This window comes from Pantherophis guttatus, chromosome 14 (genome assembly GCF_059756535.1).
Source record: "Pantherophis guttatus breed Tessera chromosome 14, ASM5975653v1, whole genome shotgun sequence".
NCBI lineage: Eukaryota > Metazoa > Chordata > Lepidosauria > Squamata > Colubridae > Pantherophis > Pantherophis guttatus.
Genome location: NC_142076.1, coordinates 16,643,405 through 16,662,217, shown reverse-complemented (window position 1 = coordinate 16,662,217; position 18,813 = coordinate 16,643,405). Strand labels below are relative to the sequence as shown.

At 43.6% G+C, this 18,813-nt stretch overlaps 1 protein-coding gene across 2 annotated transcripts in view; it reads right to left on the bottom strand.

Moving 5' to 3' along the window:
- The window catches only part of CYTH3 (cytohesin 3), a 63,024-nt gene that overhangs the window by 19,145 nt on the left and 25,066 nt on the right, over nucleotides 1-18,813 (bottom strand). For both annotated transcript variants that reach the window (XM_087878543.1, XM_087878544.1), the window contains exons 2-6: nucleotides 12,362-12,444; nucleotides 10,717-10,781; nucleotides 7,704-7,770; nucleotides 3,865-3,983; nucleotides 740-820 (exon numbers count right to left, since the gene is read on the bottom strand). In XM_087878543.1, coding sequence (XP_087734669.1) covers nucleotides 740-820; nucleotides 3,865-3,983; nucleotides 7,704-7,770; nucleotides 10,717-10,781; nucleotides 12,362-12,444 — 415 coding nt within the window. The remainder of the gene's footprint in view (nucleotides 1-739; nucleotides 821-3,864; nucleotides 3,984-7,703; nucleotides 7,771-10,716; nucleotides 10,782-12,361; nucleotides 12,445-18,813) is intronic.

The window sequence follows — 18,813 nt, the reverse complement described above, 5'->3', positions numbered from 1 at the left end:
TAGAGTAGGCGGCTGTGCACAATGCTAAATTTAACAGATTAACAGAGTTGGAAGGGACCTTGGAGGTCATCTAGTCCAACCCCCCGCCCAAGCAGGAGACCCTACACCGTTTCTGACAGATGGCAGTCCAGTCTCTTCTTGAAAGCCTCCAGGGATGAAGCTCCCACAACTTCTGAAGGCAACTTCTGGTCCATCAGTTGATGGTTCTCACTGTCAAAAAATTTCTCCTTATTTCCAGGTTGAATCTCTCCTTGGTCAGTTTCCATCCATTAATCCTTGTCTGGCCTTCAGAAAGCAGGTTGGCCCCCTTTTCTCTGTGGCAGCCCCTCAAATATTGGAAGACTACTATCGGGTCTCTCCTAGTCCTTCTCTTCATTAAACTAGACATATCCAGTTCCTGCAACCGTTCATCGCATGTTTTAGCCTCCAGTCCCATAATCATCCTGGTTGCTCTTCTCTGCACTCTTTCTAGAGTCTCAACATCTTTTTTATAGTGTGGGGACCAAAACTGGATGCAGGATTCTAGGTGTGGTCTTACTAAGGCTTTATAGAGTGGTATTAGTACCTCCCTTGGCCTTGATTGTATGTCTCTGTTAAGATCAAGATAGAATTAAATCTAGGGAACTTCACAACACCAGAAAAGCCTTGTTAAATAGCATTTTTCCTTTCTACTACAGTGTCAAACATTTTTAACTCTCTCCCCCCCACCCCCAAACAGGCTCTTAAAAAGACTTCTTACCGTAACGCTTGGACGAGATTGAGGTCCACAAACTCATGGAGTTCAACAAAAGCCTGAAGTACTTTAATATTAAAGTCATCCCTGTAAAAGAAAAGATGAAGAAGTTGAAATAAGTAACTCTTTTAGTTTAATATTCACACGTTGGGCTTTTGAGGCTGAGGGGTTATTTTTATTTTGTTTTGTTTTGTTGTTGTAATTGGCCTGTTACCAAGCTGTAGTCACTGGTCCAAACCTGGAAACTTTCAGCAATCATTTTAAGAAATTATTTTTTATTATTAGCTAATTGGAAAAGTGCACAACTTGGGGAAGAGGAGGACTGTATGGTCCAGAGGTGGATTTCGGCAGATTCTGGCCAGTTCTGGAGAACCAGTAGTGGAAATTTTGAGTAGTTCGGAGAACCGGTAGTAAAAATTCTGACTGACCCCGCCCCCATCTATTCTCTGCCTCCCGAGTCCCAGCTGATCGGGAGGAAAGGGGGATTTTGCAGCAACCTTCCCCTGGATTGGGGAGGGAATGGAGATTTTGCAGTATCCTTCCCCTGCCACGCCCACCAAGCCACACCCATCAAGCCACACCCACAGAACATAAAAATTTTTGAAACCCACTGCTGGTATGGTCATTGATGCTCTTTGAACTTGGTGTGAGATTTGTAGGGAGGAGGAGGAGGAGGAGGAAGAGGGGAAGAAGTAGAAAGGAGGAAGAGGAGAGAACAGCAGCAGCAGGAGGAGGAGAGAGAAAGAGAAGGAAGGAAGAGGAAGAAGAGGAGGAGGACTCTATGGTTCTTGATGCTCTCCAAATTGGGTAATGAGACATTTCAATACCCAACTAGGTAACATTATCAGTGCTAGAAAGGAGTGGGGTTTGCAGGGAGGAGGAGCAGGAAGAGGAGGAGGGCAAGGAGGACAAGGAGGAGGGAAAGAAGTAGAAAGGAGGAGGAGGAAGAGAAGAAGTTAGGAGGAGGAGAGAGAAGGAAGAAGGAAGAAAGGAGAAAGAGAAGAAGATAGGAGGAGGAGGAGAGAGAAGGAAGAAGAAAGAAAGGAGGAGAAGGAAGAAGGAAGAAAGGAGGACGAGGAAGAAAGGAGGAGGAGGAGGAGAGAGAAGAAAGAAAGGAGGAAGAGAAGAAGATAGGAGGAGGAGGAGAGAGAAGGAAGAAGGAAGAAAGAAGGAGGAGGAAGAGAAGAAGATAGGAGGAGGAGGAGAGAAGGAAGAAAGGAGAGAAAAGGAAGAGAAGAAGATAGGAGGAGGAGGAGAGAAGGAAGAAAGGCGAGAAAAGGAAGAGAAGAAGATAGGAGGAGGAGGAGAGAAGGAAGAAGGAAGAAAGGAGGAGGAGGAAGAGAAGAGGAAGAAGAGGAGGAGAAGGAAAACTACAACAACTTTGTGGTCTTTGGTGCTCTCTGAGCTTGGCTATTTTCTTGCAGACATTTATTTCATTACCAAATTAGATAACATCCTCGGTGCACTGATGAGGTTACCTGGCTTGGTAATGAAACATCTGCAAGAAATCAGCCAAGCTCAGAGAGCACCAAAAATGGCTCAGAGACATAGTTTGGTTGCCAGATGACAACCAAACAACCATGAAACAGGAACAACCGAGCACCCGTCCCCTTCCTTTCAGTGCGGGTGAGAAGAACTCCATTAAGACAACGATTCATCGTCATTTCATCATGGCCAATACAAAGCCCTGCAATTCCACAGGGTGTGTTTGAGAGGCGTACAAGTAGATTAAAATGTTGTGGATCCGCTTCCACCTAAGGCAGGGTAGGTGGATTTTTTTTTAACAGGCGGGTTTTCCGAAGGGAGCCCGTCAAACCTTTCCAAGAATTTTAATTAATATGTCGAACAACCCATTCATTAAATCGGAGACAAGCCGATGGTTGTGTAAATTACTAGGCAGTCTTTGCCAAGAGGAAATGAACGCGGTGGATTCAAAGGTGGGTGGTTGTTGTTGTTTAACTTTGACACAATCATACCAACAACAGCAATAACGCAATTTAGCAAAGAGGCTCCAGGATTGTCCTTTTGGAGAGAGATCTCTAGACCTTCACTATGTCACTAGCATCTCAAGATCTTTCTTCAAGGCTTCTGTCAACTCGCAAAGCATCCCTGGCCTACTCTCGAGTTGCCATAAGCAAGGGGGAGATGGAAACAAAAAAGCAACAGGCAGCTAAAGACCGGAGCACATTCCAGACATATCTTTTTCAAGGTTGTATCCCAGGGTTACCCACAGCAGCCGGAGGGGAGTGATCTCTACAACCCCTGAAATTGCTGCGTTGGGGAATGTGATTGATGAGACACCCTGGGGGGGAGGGGGAAAACAGGGTCATGATTAGGGCCGTAAATTACGTAGGGTCAGAGTTGGCTTCATTTGAGTACGTGCCGACATGGAGCTCCTAATAAATAACTGGATTTCTTTTGAAGCTTGGCTCGAGGCTCATGATTTAATTAGGGCATCCGTTGGAACCCTGACAACCTCCTTATTATCGAATTCTAAGTTTTTCTCCGGATATTTTTTTGGTCAAGTACGACTTCCTTCTTGGTAAACCGGGAAGTAAATCACCTGTTTGTTGAGTGGGTGAAAGGAAGGGAGGAGAGGAAAAGAAAAATAAAATAATACAGCTGCCTCAACAGATTGAAACCAAGGCATATCATTAATATGAAATTATCCTGGTTTGAATTCCGCACCTCCTGAATCCCAATTATATAAATGCCCTGTAGAATTTTAACCCGTCAGCAATGCAAGCAAACACAGCCGAGCCTTTTAAATATATTTTTGGTATGTAGATATTTACTTATGACGATCTGCACATGCGCAGAAGCTTCGCTCCCATTGCGGACCAGTAGTAAAGGTAAGTAGAACCCACTCTTGCCTGGGACACTGCGACAGTCATAAGTATGAATCAGCTTTCAAGCATCTGAACGCTGACCGTGGAAATGCAACCACAGTCATAAGTGTGAAAAACGGCCGTAAGTCACTTTTCCCACTCCCGTTGGAACCTCGAACGGTCCCTAAACAAAATGTTGCAAGTTGAGGACTGCCTATAAAAGCCAAGGAAACTTGAGGTTCTAAGTCCAAGTCTCCATTTTCATCTCGAGGCGACGTACAACCAGGACTGGCCTCCACCTACCTTTCACCGAGATAATCGCCAATAACGGTTTTATTAAGCCCCTCCCCTTTATACAGGAACTGAGCGATGTCTTCCGGCGTGTTCTGCAGGAGATCATTTTCAATGAGAAACTGAATTCCCTAAAGCAGCAGGAGGGGGGAAAAGAATAAAAGGAAGATGAGAATTCAGGCTTTGTTGCTGTTTATCGAAATTCACATTCCAGAAATACGGAATAAAGGTAGTCCTCCACTTACAACCGAAACTCATCTACCCAGAGCTACCTCATGGTCGGGTCTACACATTACTAAATACCACACTAACCATGGCTTGCTTTTAACCATGGTTTATTGAGCAAGGAAATACATCTACCCAGAGCTACCTCATGGTTGGGTCTACACATTACTAAATACCACACTAATCATGGCTTACTTTTAACCATGGTTTATTGAGCAAAAAAACTCATCTATCCAGAGCTACCTCATGGTTGGGTCTCCACATTACTAAATACCGCACTAACCCATGGCTTACTTTTAACCATGGTTTATTGAGCAAGGAAACTCATCCACCCAAAGCTACCCCATGGTTGGGTCAACACATTGCTAAATAGCATTCTAACTCATGGCTTGCTTTTAACCATAGTTTATTGAGCAAGGAAACTCATCCACCCAAAGCTACCCAAGGTTGGGTCAACACATTGCTAAATAGCACTCTCATGGTTTGCTTTTAACCATGGTTTATTGAGCAAGGAAACTCATCCACCCAAAGCTACCCATGCTTGGGTCAACACATTGCTAAATAGCATTCTAACTCATGGCTTGCTTTTAACCATGGTTTATTGAGCAAGGAAACTCATCTACCCTAACTCTTGGCCACTTCATGGTTGGGCTTATACACTGCTAAATCCTACACTAACTTATGGCTTGCGTTAACCATGGCTTATTGAACAAGGAGAACTTGTCCACCGCCTTTGGCTGCCTCATTGCTAAAAACCATGCTAATCCGTGGCTTATTTTCACAATGGTTAATCGAACGATTAACTGCGACCAACAACGTTAAACCAACAGGCTGTTTGCTTGCTTTTGACTCGAAGCTCGTTGTGTGCAAACTCTACTTTTAGAAAATGGCCTTTTAACTACATTTTTTTAAAACCCGGGATTTAATCGGAGCAATTCCTGGACGAGATTTATTGCTCTTTTTTTTTTCCCTTCTTGAGACAGCTGGAACCACAAACTGGCTGGCGTGGAAATAACCGGGTTCGTTTTCCCAAACAAACAAGCGGAAAGTTCAAAGCAGGTTTAGGATGGAGGAGAAATAAGGAAAAACAAACGCATTTTTGGACCGAAGAAAAACAGAAGGCAGCCGCAGCATTTGGTGCCAAAAGAAAAAAACAAAATGCCCTTCCTGTTCCCGAAGGAAGAAATTGCACTGGATTATTTTATTATTGGGGTAAGCCCAAAAGATTTTTTTTTTTTTAAATCAAGCTTGGAAACTATTTTTAGTCTTGAAAAACTGTTGCTGTTTTACACTCCCTTTTTTCTGTCTGTCTGTGTGATTGTGTGTGTGTGCAGAAAACCTGGTCATCCTCCACTTCAAACCATTCGTTTAGCAATCGCTCAAATCCATAATTCAATGTGCCCCACCCCGTCCCCAACGCATGCATGCACGACCCCCCCCCTCCCGCTTTTGGCACGCAATAGCACGGTGAGCCCAGTAGGCCTGTTTTTCGCCCTCCCCAGGCTCCAGAGGCTTTCTAGGAGCCTGGGGAGGGCAAAAACAGCCTTCCCCACCCCACTGGAGGCCCTCTGGAGGCCGCAAGCAGCCCGTTTCCCGACTTCCGGTGGGACCGGAAGGCCCCAAAATCAGCTGGCTGGTGCGCACATGCGCACTGGAGCTCAGCTAGCGCAACGCTCGTGTGCCCACCAATATGGCTCCGCGTGCCACTTGTGGCACGCGTGCCATAGGTTCACCATCATGGTTATAGCAGCACAGGGGAAAACGTCACTTATGACAAGTCCTCGCCTTCACACCCATGACAGCATTCTCGCGATTGAGAGCTTGTCAACCAGCATCTATTTATGATGGTTGCAACACCCCTAGGATCATTGGATCGCCATTTGCCATCTTCCCGACAAATAGAGTCGACGGAGGAAGCCAGGTTCGCTTAATGACCATATGATTCGCTTAACAACAGCATTGATTCGCTTAACAATCGGGGGGTGGGGGGGAAAGGTTGTAAAAATTGGGCACAATTCGCTTGACAATCGCCTTGCTTGGCAGCAGGAATTCTGGCCCCCGTTGTGGTCGTTAAGTCAAGAACTTTTGCCTGTGTTGTAAAAGCTTCCCTAAATAAATATCTAGTCGAAACATACACAAAAATCAGATTTCCATCTGGAGGCAGTATTTGGTTACCAAAAAGAATTATATTTCCTTCCAGAAAACCACCGTGAGAAAGGAAATTTGTGGCAATTCAAAAGCCCCCAATTCAAGGGGTCTCTTTTCTTTCTCTTTCTCTCTCTCTTTCCTTCTTCCCCCCCTCTTTCTCTTTCTCTTTCTCTCTTTCTCTCTTTCTATTTCTTTACTTCTTTCTCTTTCAGTGTTTCTCTTTCTTTCTCTTTCTTTACTTCTTTCTCTTTCAGTGTTTCTCTTTCTTTTTCTTCCTTTCTTCCTTTCTCTTTCTGTTCCTCTCTTTCTTTCTCTTTCTTTACTTCTTTCTCTTTCAGTATTTCTTTCTTTCTCTCACTTTCTATTTCTTTGCTTTTTTCTCTTTCAGTGTTTCTCTTTCTCTCTTTTTCTTTTTCTTTCTTTACTTCTTTCTCTTTCAGTATTTCTTTCTTTCTCTCACTTTCTATTTCTTTGCTTTTTTCTCTTTCAGTGTTTCTCTTTCTCTCTTTTTCTTTTTCTTTCTTTACTTCTTTCTCTTTCAGTGTTTCTCTCTCTCTCTCTCTTTCTCTTTCTTTCTTTCTCTTTCAGTGTTTCTCTTTCTCTCTCTTTCTCTTTCTTTACTTATTTTTCTTTCAGTGTTTCTCTCTTTTTCTTTCTTTCTATTCTTTAGTTCTTTCTCTTTCAGTGTTTCTCTTTCTCTCTTTCTCTTTCTTTACTTCTTTCTCTTTCAGTGTTTCTCTTTCTCTTTCTTTAGTTCTTTCTCTTTCAGTGTTTCTCTCTTTTTTCTCTTTCTTCTCTTTCTCTCATTTTCTTTATTTCTTTCTCTCATTTTCTCTCTTTCTCTCAGTTTCTCTCTCTCTCTCTTTATTTTTCTTTCAGCTCCATGCTTCAGATATCCCTTTCTTGTAACGGGCCCTGTCTTCTGGAAATCCAGATATCTCAAGAAAATGAAATTAACGTCATCGGAAACAAAATCAAGCTAACCCCTTAGGGGGAAGACAAGGCTCCAGATGTATTTCGCTCTGAAGATGGAGGGAGGCGAATCAGACAAAAAGAACGTGCGTTCGCTAAACTGTCTCTTTGAGATCTAATAAAGAAAAATGGGAGAACAAACTAAAGACTGAAATGTAATAAGAAAGGTAGGTTTGCAGAACAGCCCCAGAGAGCACCATTTATGCCGAGCTCCATTTATTGGACTTTTCCAACAAGGTGGTATGATGGAGTTCAGCGGAGATGGGTTAATTAAACAAGATGGCGTCTGCTGTTGCAGCTGGGAATTCTGGGAGTTGAAGTCCACAAGTCTTAAAACTGCCAAGGTTATTCACTCCTGGCTTAAAGTATGCAGTGAACTCCTCTAACTATAGTTGATTGAACAAACTGCGGTTAAACAAACCAGTTTGTTCATGTGGTTTGGGCCACATGAAACAACTCGGCTCAAAGTACACATTCTCAAAAAAAATTTTTTTAAAAAGCCTCACCTTCTTGGGATCCATGTTAAATTTTTTCCTTCCCATTGCAACCTGCTTATTCCTTTGGGTAGCTTTGCTGTCAGTTTGGAGGGAAGAGAGATGAAAAAGGAAAGCATTAGAAGAAAAAAAGTATTTGCACAATTAAATTGAAGGCATTATTTACAATATCCCAGCATCCAATGAGGGACGCGGTGGCTCAGTGGCTAAGACGCTGAGTTTGTTGATTGGAAGGTGGGCAGCGTTTAGGGGATGTCAGTTTCAGTATACTTTTGTTTATAAGGACTTCCCTATAAATTCATTTTCTCTAAGGGACATGGTGGCTCAGTGGCTAAGACACTGAGTTTGTCGATCAGAAGGTTGGCACTTCAGCAGTTCAAATCCTGAGTGCCGCATAACAGGGTGAGCTCCCGTTACTTGTCCCAGCTTCTGCCAACCTAGCAGTTCGAAAGCAGGTAAAAAAGGCAAATAGAAAAATAGAGACCATCTTTGGTGGGAAGGTAACAGCGTTCCGTGCGCCTTTGGCATTGAGTCATGCCGGCCACCTGACCACGGAGACGTCTTCGGCCAACGCTGGCTCTTTGGCTTTGAAACAGAGATGAGCACCGCCCCCTAGAGTCAGGAACGACTAGCACATATGTGCAAGGGGAACCTTTTCCTTTAGCATCCAATGGAGCCCACAAAGTGCCTACATCCTAGCTGAATACCCCTTCTCATGGCTTAAAATTGTATTTAACTCAAGAGAAAAATCAAAAGTAGCTTTGGCTTCATGGCAAAGGAATCATAAATGACATTTTAATATTCTGGAGCCAGGAATTATAAGGTTTGAACCCACAAACCAGTTCAACGGGATTCAGTCAAGGGAACGGATGGAATAATACGCCGAGCGTCTGGATGCCAATAAGCGTTTGGGACGTCTGCTTTGCTAGCACAATCCCACAACAAAAACGATTGCAGAGGCTTGATAAAGCTCCAGCTTCCTCGCTGTCGGAATCAACTACTAGCTGCACGGGCCACAACAGTAGTAGGCTTCCCTTAGATCTAACTTGGTGAAAATCTTGCCTTTCGACAAGTGGTTCAGCAAGTCTTACATTAGTGGTAGGGGGTAGGTGTTTTGTATGCAAACTGCATTGATATTACGAAAATCAACGCATAACCAAAGAGGTTGTGCCAAAAATGCTGTGAGAATTGCGGGCATCGTGCCAGGGGCAGGATGCAAGGCTTTTAACCAGCTCAACCGGTGGTGAAATGTAAAATTTGTTACTACCGGTTCTGTGGGCGTGGCTTGGTGGTGGTGGTGAGGTAATGTGACTGGGTGGGCGTGGCCAACTTATTATTATTATTATTATTATTATTATTATTATTATTATTATTATTATTATTTTAAAGCATTTTTTACAACGTATTTGGGCAAAAGGTTGTTAAAAAATGCTTTAAAAAGGTAAAAAAAAGGCTCTGATGATTACAGCTGTGGTGCGCGATCGTCAGAGCCTTTTTTTTAACCTTTTAAAAGCGGGAAGTAACAACACTTGGGCGGGTGGGCGGAGCCTCACTCCGCCATTGCTACCGGTTCTTCAAACTACCTGCCGCAATTGCTACCGGATTGTCCAATCCGGTCCGAACCGGGAGCATTTCACTCCTGAGCTCGACCTACAAAAAGTTGATGCCGAGACCATCACATCTTGAAGGCATTTCAGCCACTCCAGATACACTAAAAACAACACACTCTGAATAAGGGGTGAAATGGGTTATCTCTTTTATTTCCCCCCCCCCCAAAGACAACAAAAATTTGTTTGCTAAGATCCAAGTAGTGGGTTAGGATATAATAAAACCCTTTAAAATTTATCCCTGCTCTGGATACAGAAAGGCATGTATCTTGCAGCTAAGGGGAAAAAAAAGATCACACAATAAATTGAATAAATATGAAGATCTGATGCGAAAGTCTACATTGATGGACTGCAGCAAAGTTTCTGCTTAGCAAATGCTTTCTGTGGAAAGGAATATTTGTAGCTCGGGATTGAAATGTGGGGTCCTGGGAGCTTTCTTGTAAACGTTTCATTACCAAACTAGATAACATCATCAGTGCCAGAAGGGAGATGTTTGCAGAGAGGAGGAGGAGGAGGAAGAGGAGAAGGGGAAGAGGACGAGGACGAGGAGGAGGACGAGGATGAGGAGGGGTTCTCTAAGCTTGATTTTTTTTTCTTGCAGACATTTCATTACCCAATTAAGTAACACCATCAGTGCTAGGAGGGAGTGGGATTTGCTCTATGTTTATATACTAGTGGCTCCCCTGCCAGTGTTGGCGGGACAATCAAGGTCCTACCAACTCAGACAAACCATCAAACTATACACAACGGCCTAATCAAGGAACCAACAAGAAAACCCCCACCAACAATAACAGGGCGAGCCACTTGTATAAAAACAGAGAGCAAAAAACCTCACTCCTTCCTACTAGTACTGATGCTGTTACCTAGTAGGGTCATGAAACGTCTTCAAGAAAGCAACCAAGCTCAAAGAACACCAAGGACCCACAGAGGTGGTTTCCAAATTTTCAAATGCAACCGACATTTATAATTTGGTACCGTTGGTTGTCTGGGGAATTCTGGGAGTTGAAGTTCACGTCTTAAAACTTGCTGAGGTCTAGAAACACTGCTCTAAGGACTTAAGAAAAGGCCATTAGGGCATCCCCACTCACTTCTTGCTGTTTTAATGCAAGCACCCGACAAAGCCTCCTTTCCAACCAGGAGAAAAATCACCCCTTCCCACTTTCTTCTAGCCTACAAATTAAAGCTTTTTCTCCCACCCACTCGGGAAGGCCAGAAATGGCCCATTTCCAGCCTCCAAAGGGCCTCCAGAGCCTGGGGAGGCGGTTTTCGCCGTCCCAGAGGCTCCTTCTCCTCCCTTGGTTGCCGATTTGAGCCCCATCGGATCACATTCCGGTGAAGCGGACAAGGAAATGCAACCGATATCTCAGAAATACTAAGTATATTTCCCGTGAAAAACCCTGCAAGCTGAGCCAACTCACCTTTCCTCGACGCTGGTCAGGTGATCGATCTCCGTCATAACTTCGGCAATCTCAAATTTTAACCGCTGCAGAAAGAACACAGGTCAGAGTTTACCCTTGCCAGTGTGTTGTGGTTGTGTCGTTTTGGTGTCGGTGGCCGTGTCTTCTTTTGTTATTGTAAATCTAACCCTTTTTGATTTTCTTAGTTTATTATTTTTTGAGGGGCGGAAATTGTGTTGTATTTTATGTTAGATGCAGGGGGTGGGCTCCAAAAATTTTAGCAAGGGGTTCTCTGCCCGGTTGCTGAGTGGGCGTGGCCATGGTGGGTGTGGCCTAGTCGGCCTCCTGCATCATGGCAGGGGGGCGTTTTTGCCCTCCCCGGGCTCCGGAGGCTTTTCTCGAGCCTCCGGGAGGGCGAAAACACCCTCCCCAGGCTCCGGAGGCCCTCTGGAGGCTGGAAATGGCCCATTTCCGGCCTTCCCGAACTTCCGGTAGGCCCGTTTTTCGGCATCACTGAGCCTCCGCACACACCCTGCACTTACCTGCATCCAAAACGGGCTGTGTGGGGACTCCTGGGAGGGGCGTAGTGAGGGTTCTGGGAGTGGGATGTGGGGGTTCTCCGAACTGCACAGAATCTTAGCTAGAGGTTCTCCCGAACCCCTGCGAACCCCCAGCAGCCCCACCCCCCAGTTAGATGCCCTATTGTGAGCCTTGCAGAGTCATTCAGGAGTGGGGCAGAGCCTAAATCGAAGCGATCGAATTAAAATAATGAAATTAAAGGAGTTTTCCCAGAAAGTGCATCTGTGGGATAGCAAATTTGTTCATTTTTTTTTAAAGGAATTTTTTTAAAATATATGTTTTATTAATATATTTTTTAATACACATACCAAGTACTCCATTAACTATCTGAACAACGTGTTGTCTGGGGACAGTTAGTTTTGAATAGAGATACAACAATGATCATAATATACATATCAATATTACTCACACAGTAATAGTATGATTAGTTCATCCATCTTAGAAAAATTTCAATATATATAATTAATTATCTTTTCAGTCTTTTTAGTTTCTAACCTCTGTTTCTATTCGTTTGGTAAAATAGGTCCCATGTTAAAAAGTATTCTGTTTCTTCCTTTTCTTTTCAAGTATTAATCTATCTATCTCAACACATTCTAATATGACATTTTCTTCTGCAGGGATCCAAAAGAAAAAGAAAAAGAAAAGAAAAAGGAATTCAGATGCGTCGTAAATCTTAAGACACCTGCTCTGTCATTTTATTCATATGACGTGGCAGCCTGAATTACCTTCCCTTAGTAGCAATTATTTAAAAAAACACGAGTTGAAAAACTGCAGAACAACTTAAACGCCATATACAGGGTGTCGTCAACTTCCATCTATCCATTTAGGGACCGTTCGAAATTACGACGGAACTGGAATAAAATGACCTGCAACTGGTTTTCATACTTACAACTATGGCAGAATCCCTGCAGAATCCCGGGCAGGGATTCACTTAAACAACTGTGGCCAAAAAGGTCATTATAACTAAGCAATGACTCACTTAACAACCTCCCTGGCTTAGCGGTGGAAATTCTGGCCCCAATTGGGGTCGTAAGTCGAGGACTTACCCAGGAGACAAGAAAGTTGATTAGGAAAGGAAATGGATTACCTCAATATCATCGATGAGTTCTTTCTTTCTACGGCGGATGTTTAGCAGTTCCTCTTTCTCCTCTGCAGACAGATCATCAGGCACTGATGAAAGAAAGAAAGAAAGAAAGAAAGAAAGAAAGAAAGAAAGAAAGAAAGAAAGAAAGAAAGAAAGAAAGAAAGAAAGAAAGAAAGAAAGAAACTTTTGTAAACAGACTACTAATGAAACTACTAATATTTTACTAGTAAATATTGCATTAACAGAAGGATACAATCAAGATCAAGTGAGGTACTAAAACTACCCTATAAAGCCTTAGTAAGACCACACCTAGAGTACTGCATCCAGTTTTGGTCACCACACTATAAAAAAAGATGTGGAGACTCTAGAAAGAGTGCGGAGAAGAGCAACCAAGATGATTAGGGGACTGGAGGCTAAAACATACGATGAACGGTTGCAGGAACTGGGCATGGTTAGTCTAGTGAAGAGAAGGACCAGGGGAGACATGAGAGCAGCCTTCCAATACTTGAGGGGCTGCCACAGAGAGGAGGAAGGGGGTCAAGCTATTTTCCAGAGCACCCGAAGACCAGACAAGGAATAATGGATGGAAACTGACCAAGGAGAGATTCAACCTGGAAATGAGAAATTTTCTGACAGTGAGAACCATCAACCAATGGAACAGAAGTTGCCTTCAGAAGTTGTGGGAGCTTCATCACTGGAGGCTTTCAAGAAGAGACTGGACTGCCATCTGGCAGAAATGGTGTAGGGTCTCCTGCTTGGGTTGGGGGTTGGACTAGATGACCTACAAGGTCCCTTCCAACTCTGCTAATCTGTATTTGAATCTGTCTTAAGGTAAAGGTGGACTCCATCGGAATACAGGTAGTCCTCGCCTCATGACCATCATTGAACCCGTCGTAAGTCGAGGACTACCTGTACTGACTACTTCCCCCTCTGCACATCAGGAGAAACTCCATCAATCAAGCGAATATTGCAATAGTGACGAAATATTTGCAGGATGAGGGTGAACTTTCATTCTCCAAACCTTGGATTGGTTTCTGAATGTTTCATTATCAGGCTAGATAACATCTTCAGCGGAGTTTAGGAGATGTCGGTGTTCTTCTGTTTATTTATAAGGAATTTAGAAGGTAAAGGTTCCCCTTGCACATATGTGCTAGTCGTTCCCGACTCTAGGGGGCGATGCTCATCTCTGTTTCAAAGCCAAAGAGCCAGTGCTGTCCGAAGATGTCTCCGTGGTCATGTGACTGGCATGACTCAATGCCAAAGGCGCATGGAACGCTGTTACCTTCCCACCAAAGGTGGTGCCTATTTTTCTACTTGCCTTTTTTTACCTGCTTTCGAACTGCTAGGTTGGCAGAAGCTGGGACAAGTCACGGGAGCTCACCCCGTTACGCGGCACTCGGGATTCGAACCGCTGAAGTGCCGACCTTCTGATCGACAAACTCAGCGTCTTAGGTACTGAGCCACCGCGTCCCTTAGAGAAAAGGAGTTTATAAAGAAATCCTTATAGACAGAAGTACACCGAAACTGACATCCCCTAAACTCCGCTGGAAAACATTACCCGGCCTGGTAACGAAACGTTCAAAAACCAATCCACAAACTCAAAGGATGAACCTCCACCCTCAAGTGAATAATTTTTGTTTCATAGCAAAGACCTTCGGTCAGGTTTATTTTCCCAGAAAACACTCAACAATAATTAGCACGTAACTCCATTAAGCGTACACGACCGCATGTTGGCTAATGCAGAAGCCGCTTACTTAGCTTTAAAAAAAAAAATTATATAAACGCAGATGGCCCTTCCGACTGGATCGCAGAACAGAGGCTGAAACAATAAACAGCATTAAATTATTCTATATCACTGGCAAAGGGCGCCCACAGAGACCTTTTCAAGTGGAAGTGGGGTTTTTTGGTGTTTTTTTTTTTTTTTTTGCTTGTCTACAAACAGACGCATTTAGGAAGCCGAAAAGAAAGACGGTAGCTTTTTAGTTTGATAGACATAACAACTGAAAAGGTTCGTTTTTGACAAGCTGCAAGGAGAATCCCTCCTAACTCATTTTTATTCTGCAATAGACTGTTGTGGTCTGCCAGCAGAGTCGGACAGTGAGGAGGCTGGGGAGGAACATGGGCCAGTCCTGGAGTCTGGGGAAGGCTCTGCGTCGGAGGCAGAGAGGGGTCCAGGGCCATCTGGGAGTTATGTGCTGCCTCCGGAGCCTCCAGAATCTGACGTCAGCGAGGCAGAGGAACAGCGGGAGCCTGTTCCCTGTGCGTGCATGCACAGAGCTGCCAGAAGGCAAGAACAGTTAAGACAAAAGAGGCGACTCGGGAGTAAGACTTGGAGGTGATTGGTCCCTTTCATAAGACATAAAGGAGGAGCAAAGGGACATGAGCCTTTGTAGGAAGCAACTTTGTTCGTTCTGGCCGGTTTAAATTCTGAAGCTCCGTTTGACTCTGTGCTTCGTGTGGCCTTGCAAAGCTAAGTGCCAATTAGGTCTTTGGCAGCGTGTCAAGGGAGATAAAGGTGGGTGCTTATCAGTCTTCTCCCGAAGGACTGTGGCAGACTTCTGTCGGACTCTTTACCAACTCTTTGTGACTCATGACGGGCTGTGAATGAACAGAATTCTCAGCCGTTGAAATAAAAAGAGGGCTTTTGGGACTAATCGCGTGCTTTTTACTGTCTCAGGAAGCCTAAGTCAGAACAAAGACATGGGCTATAAACCTAAATAAACTCTTGCAAGGAATGGCATCCTTCTGTTCAGTGGTTTAGTTTCAGTTTCAGTTTCAGTTTATTTAGATTTATATACCGCCCTACTCCTGAAGGACTCAGGGCGGTGAACAGCCAAAGATAAAACAGATACAATATAAAATTTAAAAAAAACAATTTAAAAACATATTAAATAGATTTGGCCCATACTAATTAAATATAGAGCAGTGTTTCTCAACCAACTTTAAGATGGGTGGACTTCAACTCCCAGAATTCCCCAGCTAGCATAGAATTCTGGGAGTTGAAGTCCACCCATCTTAAAGTTGTGAAGGTGTAAGAAGCACTGATATAGTTGGTCAAGGGAAAGGAGAAAGAGAGAAAGAGAGGCCAGTATTTTTGATGTGAGATTTTATGGGGGTTTTTTGGTTTCGTTTTTAAACACAAAGTCCATCCCTGTAAAAAGGCCAGCCAGATTGAAAAGAGATTTCAGAAAGTGAAAAAAATGAAGCCATCAAGTTTTGGATCATCCGCCATTCGTCCAGGGAAATAATACCATAAAATACTGGCTGATGGAAACCACTTCCACCAGCTGCAATACAGCTAGTCCTCGACTTACAACAGTTTATTTAGTGACCGAAGTAATAATGGCCTCGAAAAAACTGACTTATGACCATTTTTCATACTTATGACCGTTGCAGCGTCCCTATGGTCATCATCATCATCTTTTAATGATCCCATAATCCCTTGCGGGTAGATTCTGGGCAACTGAATGGAGCTAGCAAAGTGTTTGAATGGCCGGATGCCTTTCCTGTCGCCAATGAGGAGTTTTGTCCAGCAGATATATTCTCAGTGTGCCCAGAGCGAGAAATATCTGCCTCTACCTAGGATCGAACTCACAGCCTCCTGATTGTGAGGCAAGAGATCTCCACTTCTAGGCCACCCCACCACTCCATGCAGCATCCCCGTGGTCACGTGATCAAAATTCAGATGCTTGGCAACCGATTCATACTTATGACGGTTTCAGTCTCCTGGGGGGGGAGGGGTCACGTGATCCCCTTTTGTGACCTACTGACAAGCAACGTCAATGAAGAGGCCAGATTCAATTAACGACCGGGTTCCCGACTTAACGAAACTGCAGCGATTCACTTAACAACGAGAAATATGGCAAAACGAAGCGAAACGCACTTCACAACTGTCGCTTGGCAACAGGGCTCAATCATGGTCGTAAGTCGAGGACTAACCTACCTGTATTCCTGCCAACAATACGAAAATAAGCTTCGTGTTTTGAAAAGCTTTTGCCAGAAAGGCTGAACTGGGTGGGCCATGAAGCAACATTATTCCGGGGTGGGTGGGGTGAATTTAGACCGGTTGGAGTCGTTTGAACAAAGAGATGGGGACATATTACAAATAGGCAACTCTTGGGAGCCGCAGAAGGAAAGCTCCTTATGTAAATAAAGGGAGAAATATATTTTGGCTGCTCTTCCCCGAACACACCTTTGATCTCCCAATGTTTTTATAAGCAAAAGATTTGGGCAGCAGGCTGATGCCATGCCGGAAAGGCGAAGAGGATAGGCGCTCTCTGCTTAAGCAGCAGAGTCAGTCAAAAATGATCCCCCACCTACTCGCTGTTTTAATTTTTTGGAGCAGTAGAAGATTAGTAATCCTTGAGCTGACATATTTTTTTTTAACAACCAAGAATGATGAAAAAGCAACTCCTCATAAAAGCCTAAGTCTGATGAAGGAGTGGGGGGGGGGGGAGAGAGAGGTAAAGAAATGGAAAGAGAGAGAGAAAGTTGGTTGGTTCTATCAGGTGTAACCTGCTCTATCCAGTCTTTTCTTAAAAACTTCGAGTGATGGAGCATCCACAACTTCTGAAGGCAAGTCATTCCACTGATCAATTGTTCTGTCAGGAAATTTCTCCTTAGTTCTAGGTTGCTTCTCTCCTTGATAGGTTTCCATCCATTGCTTCTTGTCCTGCCTTCAGGTGCTTTGGAGAATAGGTTGACTCCCTCTTCTTTGTGGCAGCCCCTCAAATATTGGAAGACTGCTATCATGTCTCCCCAAGTCCTTCTTATCACTAGACTAGACATACCCAATTCCAGCAACCATTCTTGATAAGATCTTGGCTTCAGAAAATGGACGAGGTTAAATCTCATGCCTAAATATTGGACGACCTTCTCTTTATCTTCTCACACCAAAATGTTTGGGGACCCACCTGTCTCACCGTCATGGAAGACCTGTTCAAATTGTCCTGTAGCTTAATCCAGAGGTCGTTCCTCAGAAGGAAACCTAGTGAACCAGGTACCTTCTGGGAGATTATCCGGGTCATTTGGCCAACGATAAAACACCGAAGAAACGAACAGATGGTGTATCTTGATCTTCCCGAGAGTAAAAACAAATTAAGACGACGATCAAGACAAAGCATTGTTTGGTAAAAAGAGTTTACAGGAAGAGGAACATTAACAAGCTACACGTTTTCTCCTGAAGGTCTATTATGTCTTCGCCAGGCTTGGCAAATATTAGTTTAGCTCTTTGCCAACAAGGTATCTGAACACTTAGTTAAAATTCTCTTCCTCCCGTTTTGAAAAAAAAAATAACAGATTGAAACTGGAATAATACGTGCTTCTTGTCTGTTCTTCCCTTGTTGTTGTTTTTTTTTTCTTTTTCCATCCCACACCACAATCTGATAACAAACAGGTCTGTCATTTGTGTACTTTGCTGTCGTCTCTCACAATGTGCTTTTATACCGCGCGTATAAATGGCTTTTAAAGGGCAGAACACAAAAGTAAACTCACTTACAAAGAAGCGAGGCGATTTGTACACAAACATACACGCATACCGTTTTCAGAAAATAAAGACTTGGTCATTCTCTTCCTGGAAACAGATGCATCTGTTTCTCACAAACTCCTTTTTTCTGGGTTATTTTTAAACGGCAGCATTTTGTTTAAAAAAATAAATAAATAAATCATGGCCTTTTTTTCCTAATGGTCTGTCATGACTAAGATGGAGTTCTGATTTTGTGATTCAGAATAACAGACTAACAGATTAGAAGGGACCTTGGAGGTCGTCTAGTCCAGCCCTCTGCTCAAGCAGGAGACTTTATACCATTTCCGACAAATGGTTGTCCAGTCTCTTCTTAAAAACCTCCAGTGATGGAGCACCCACGACTTCTGGAGATAAGCCATTTTACTTGATCCTTCCAGCTCTATTCTGAATTGAAAATTGAAAATGGCTGTCCAATCTCTTCTTGAGGACCTTCAGTGATGGAGCATCCATAACTTCTGGAGATAAGCCATTTTACTTGATCCCTTCCAGCTCTATTCTGAATTGAAAATTGAAAATGGCTGTCCAATCTCTTCTTGAAGACTTCCAGTGATGGAGCATCCATAACTTCTGGAGGGAAGCCATTCTATTGATTAATTGTCCTCACTGTCAGGAAATTTCTCCTTACTTCTAGGTTGCCTCTTTCCTTTCCATTGCTTCTTGTCCTATCTTCTGGTGCTTTGGAGCATAGGTTGACCCGCTCTTCTTTGAGAAAGCCCCTCAAATATTGAAAACCTGCTATCACGTCACTCCTAGTTCTTCTTTTCATTAGACTAGACATCCCCAATTCAACGTTGTGTACTCATATATTGCCATGTTGCTTCTTTTTGATTTCTCATGTTATACGAAGCTATCCCCATGGTTTATATAAGACTGTTCTGCCCCAACTCCGGATTCCCAAGGATTGTGACACACACCAATGGTCCTTATCAAA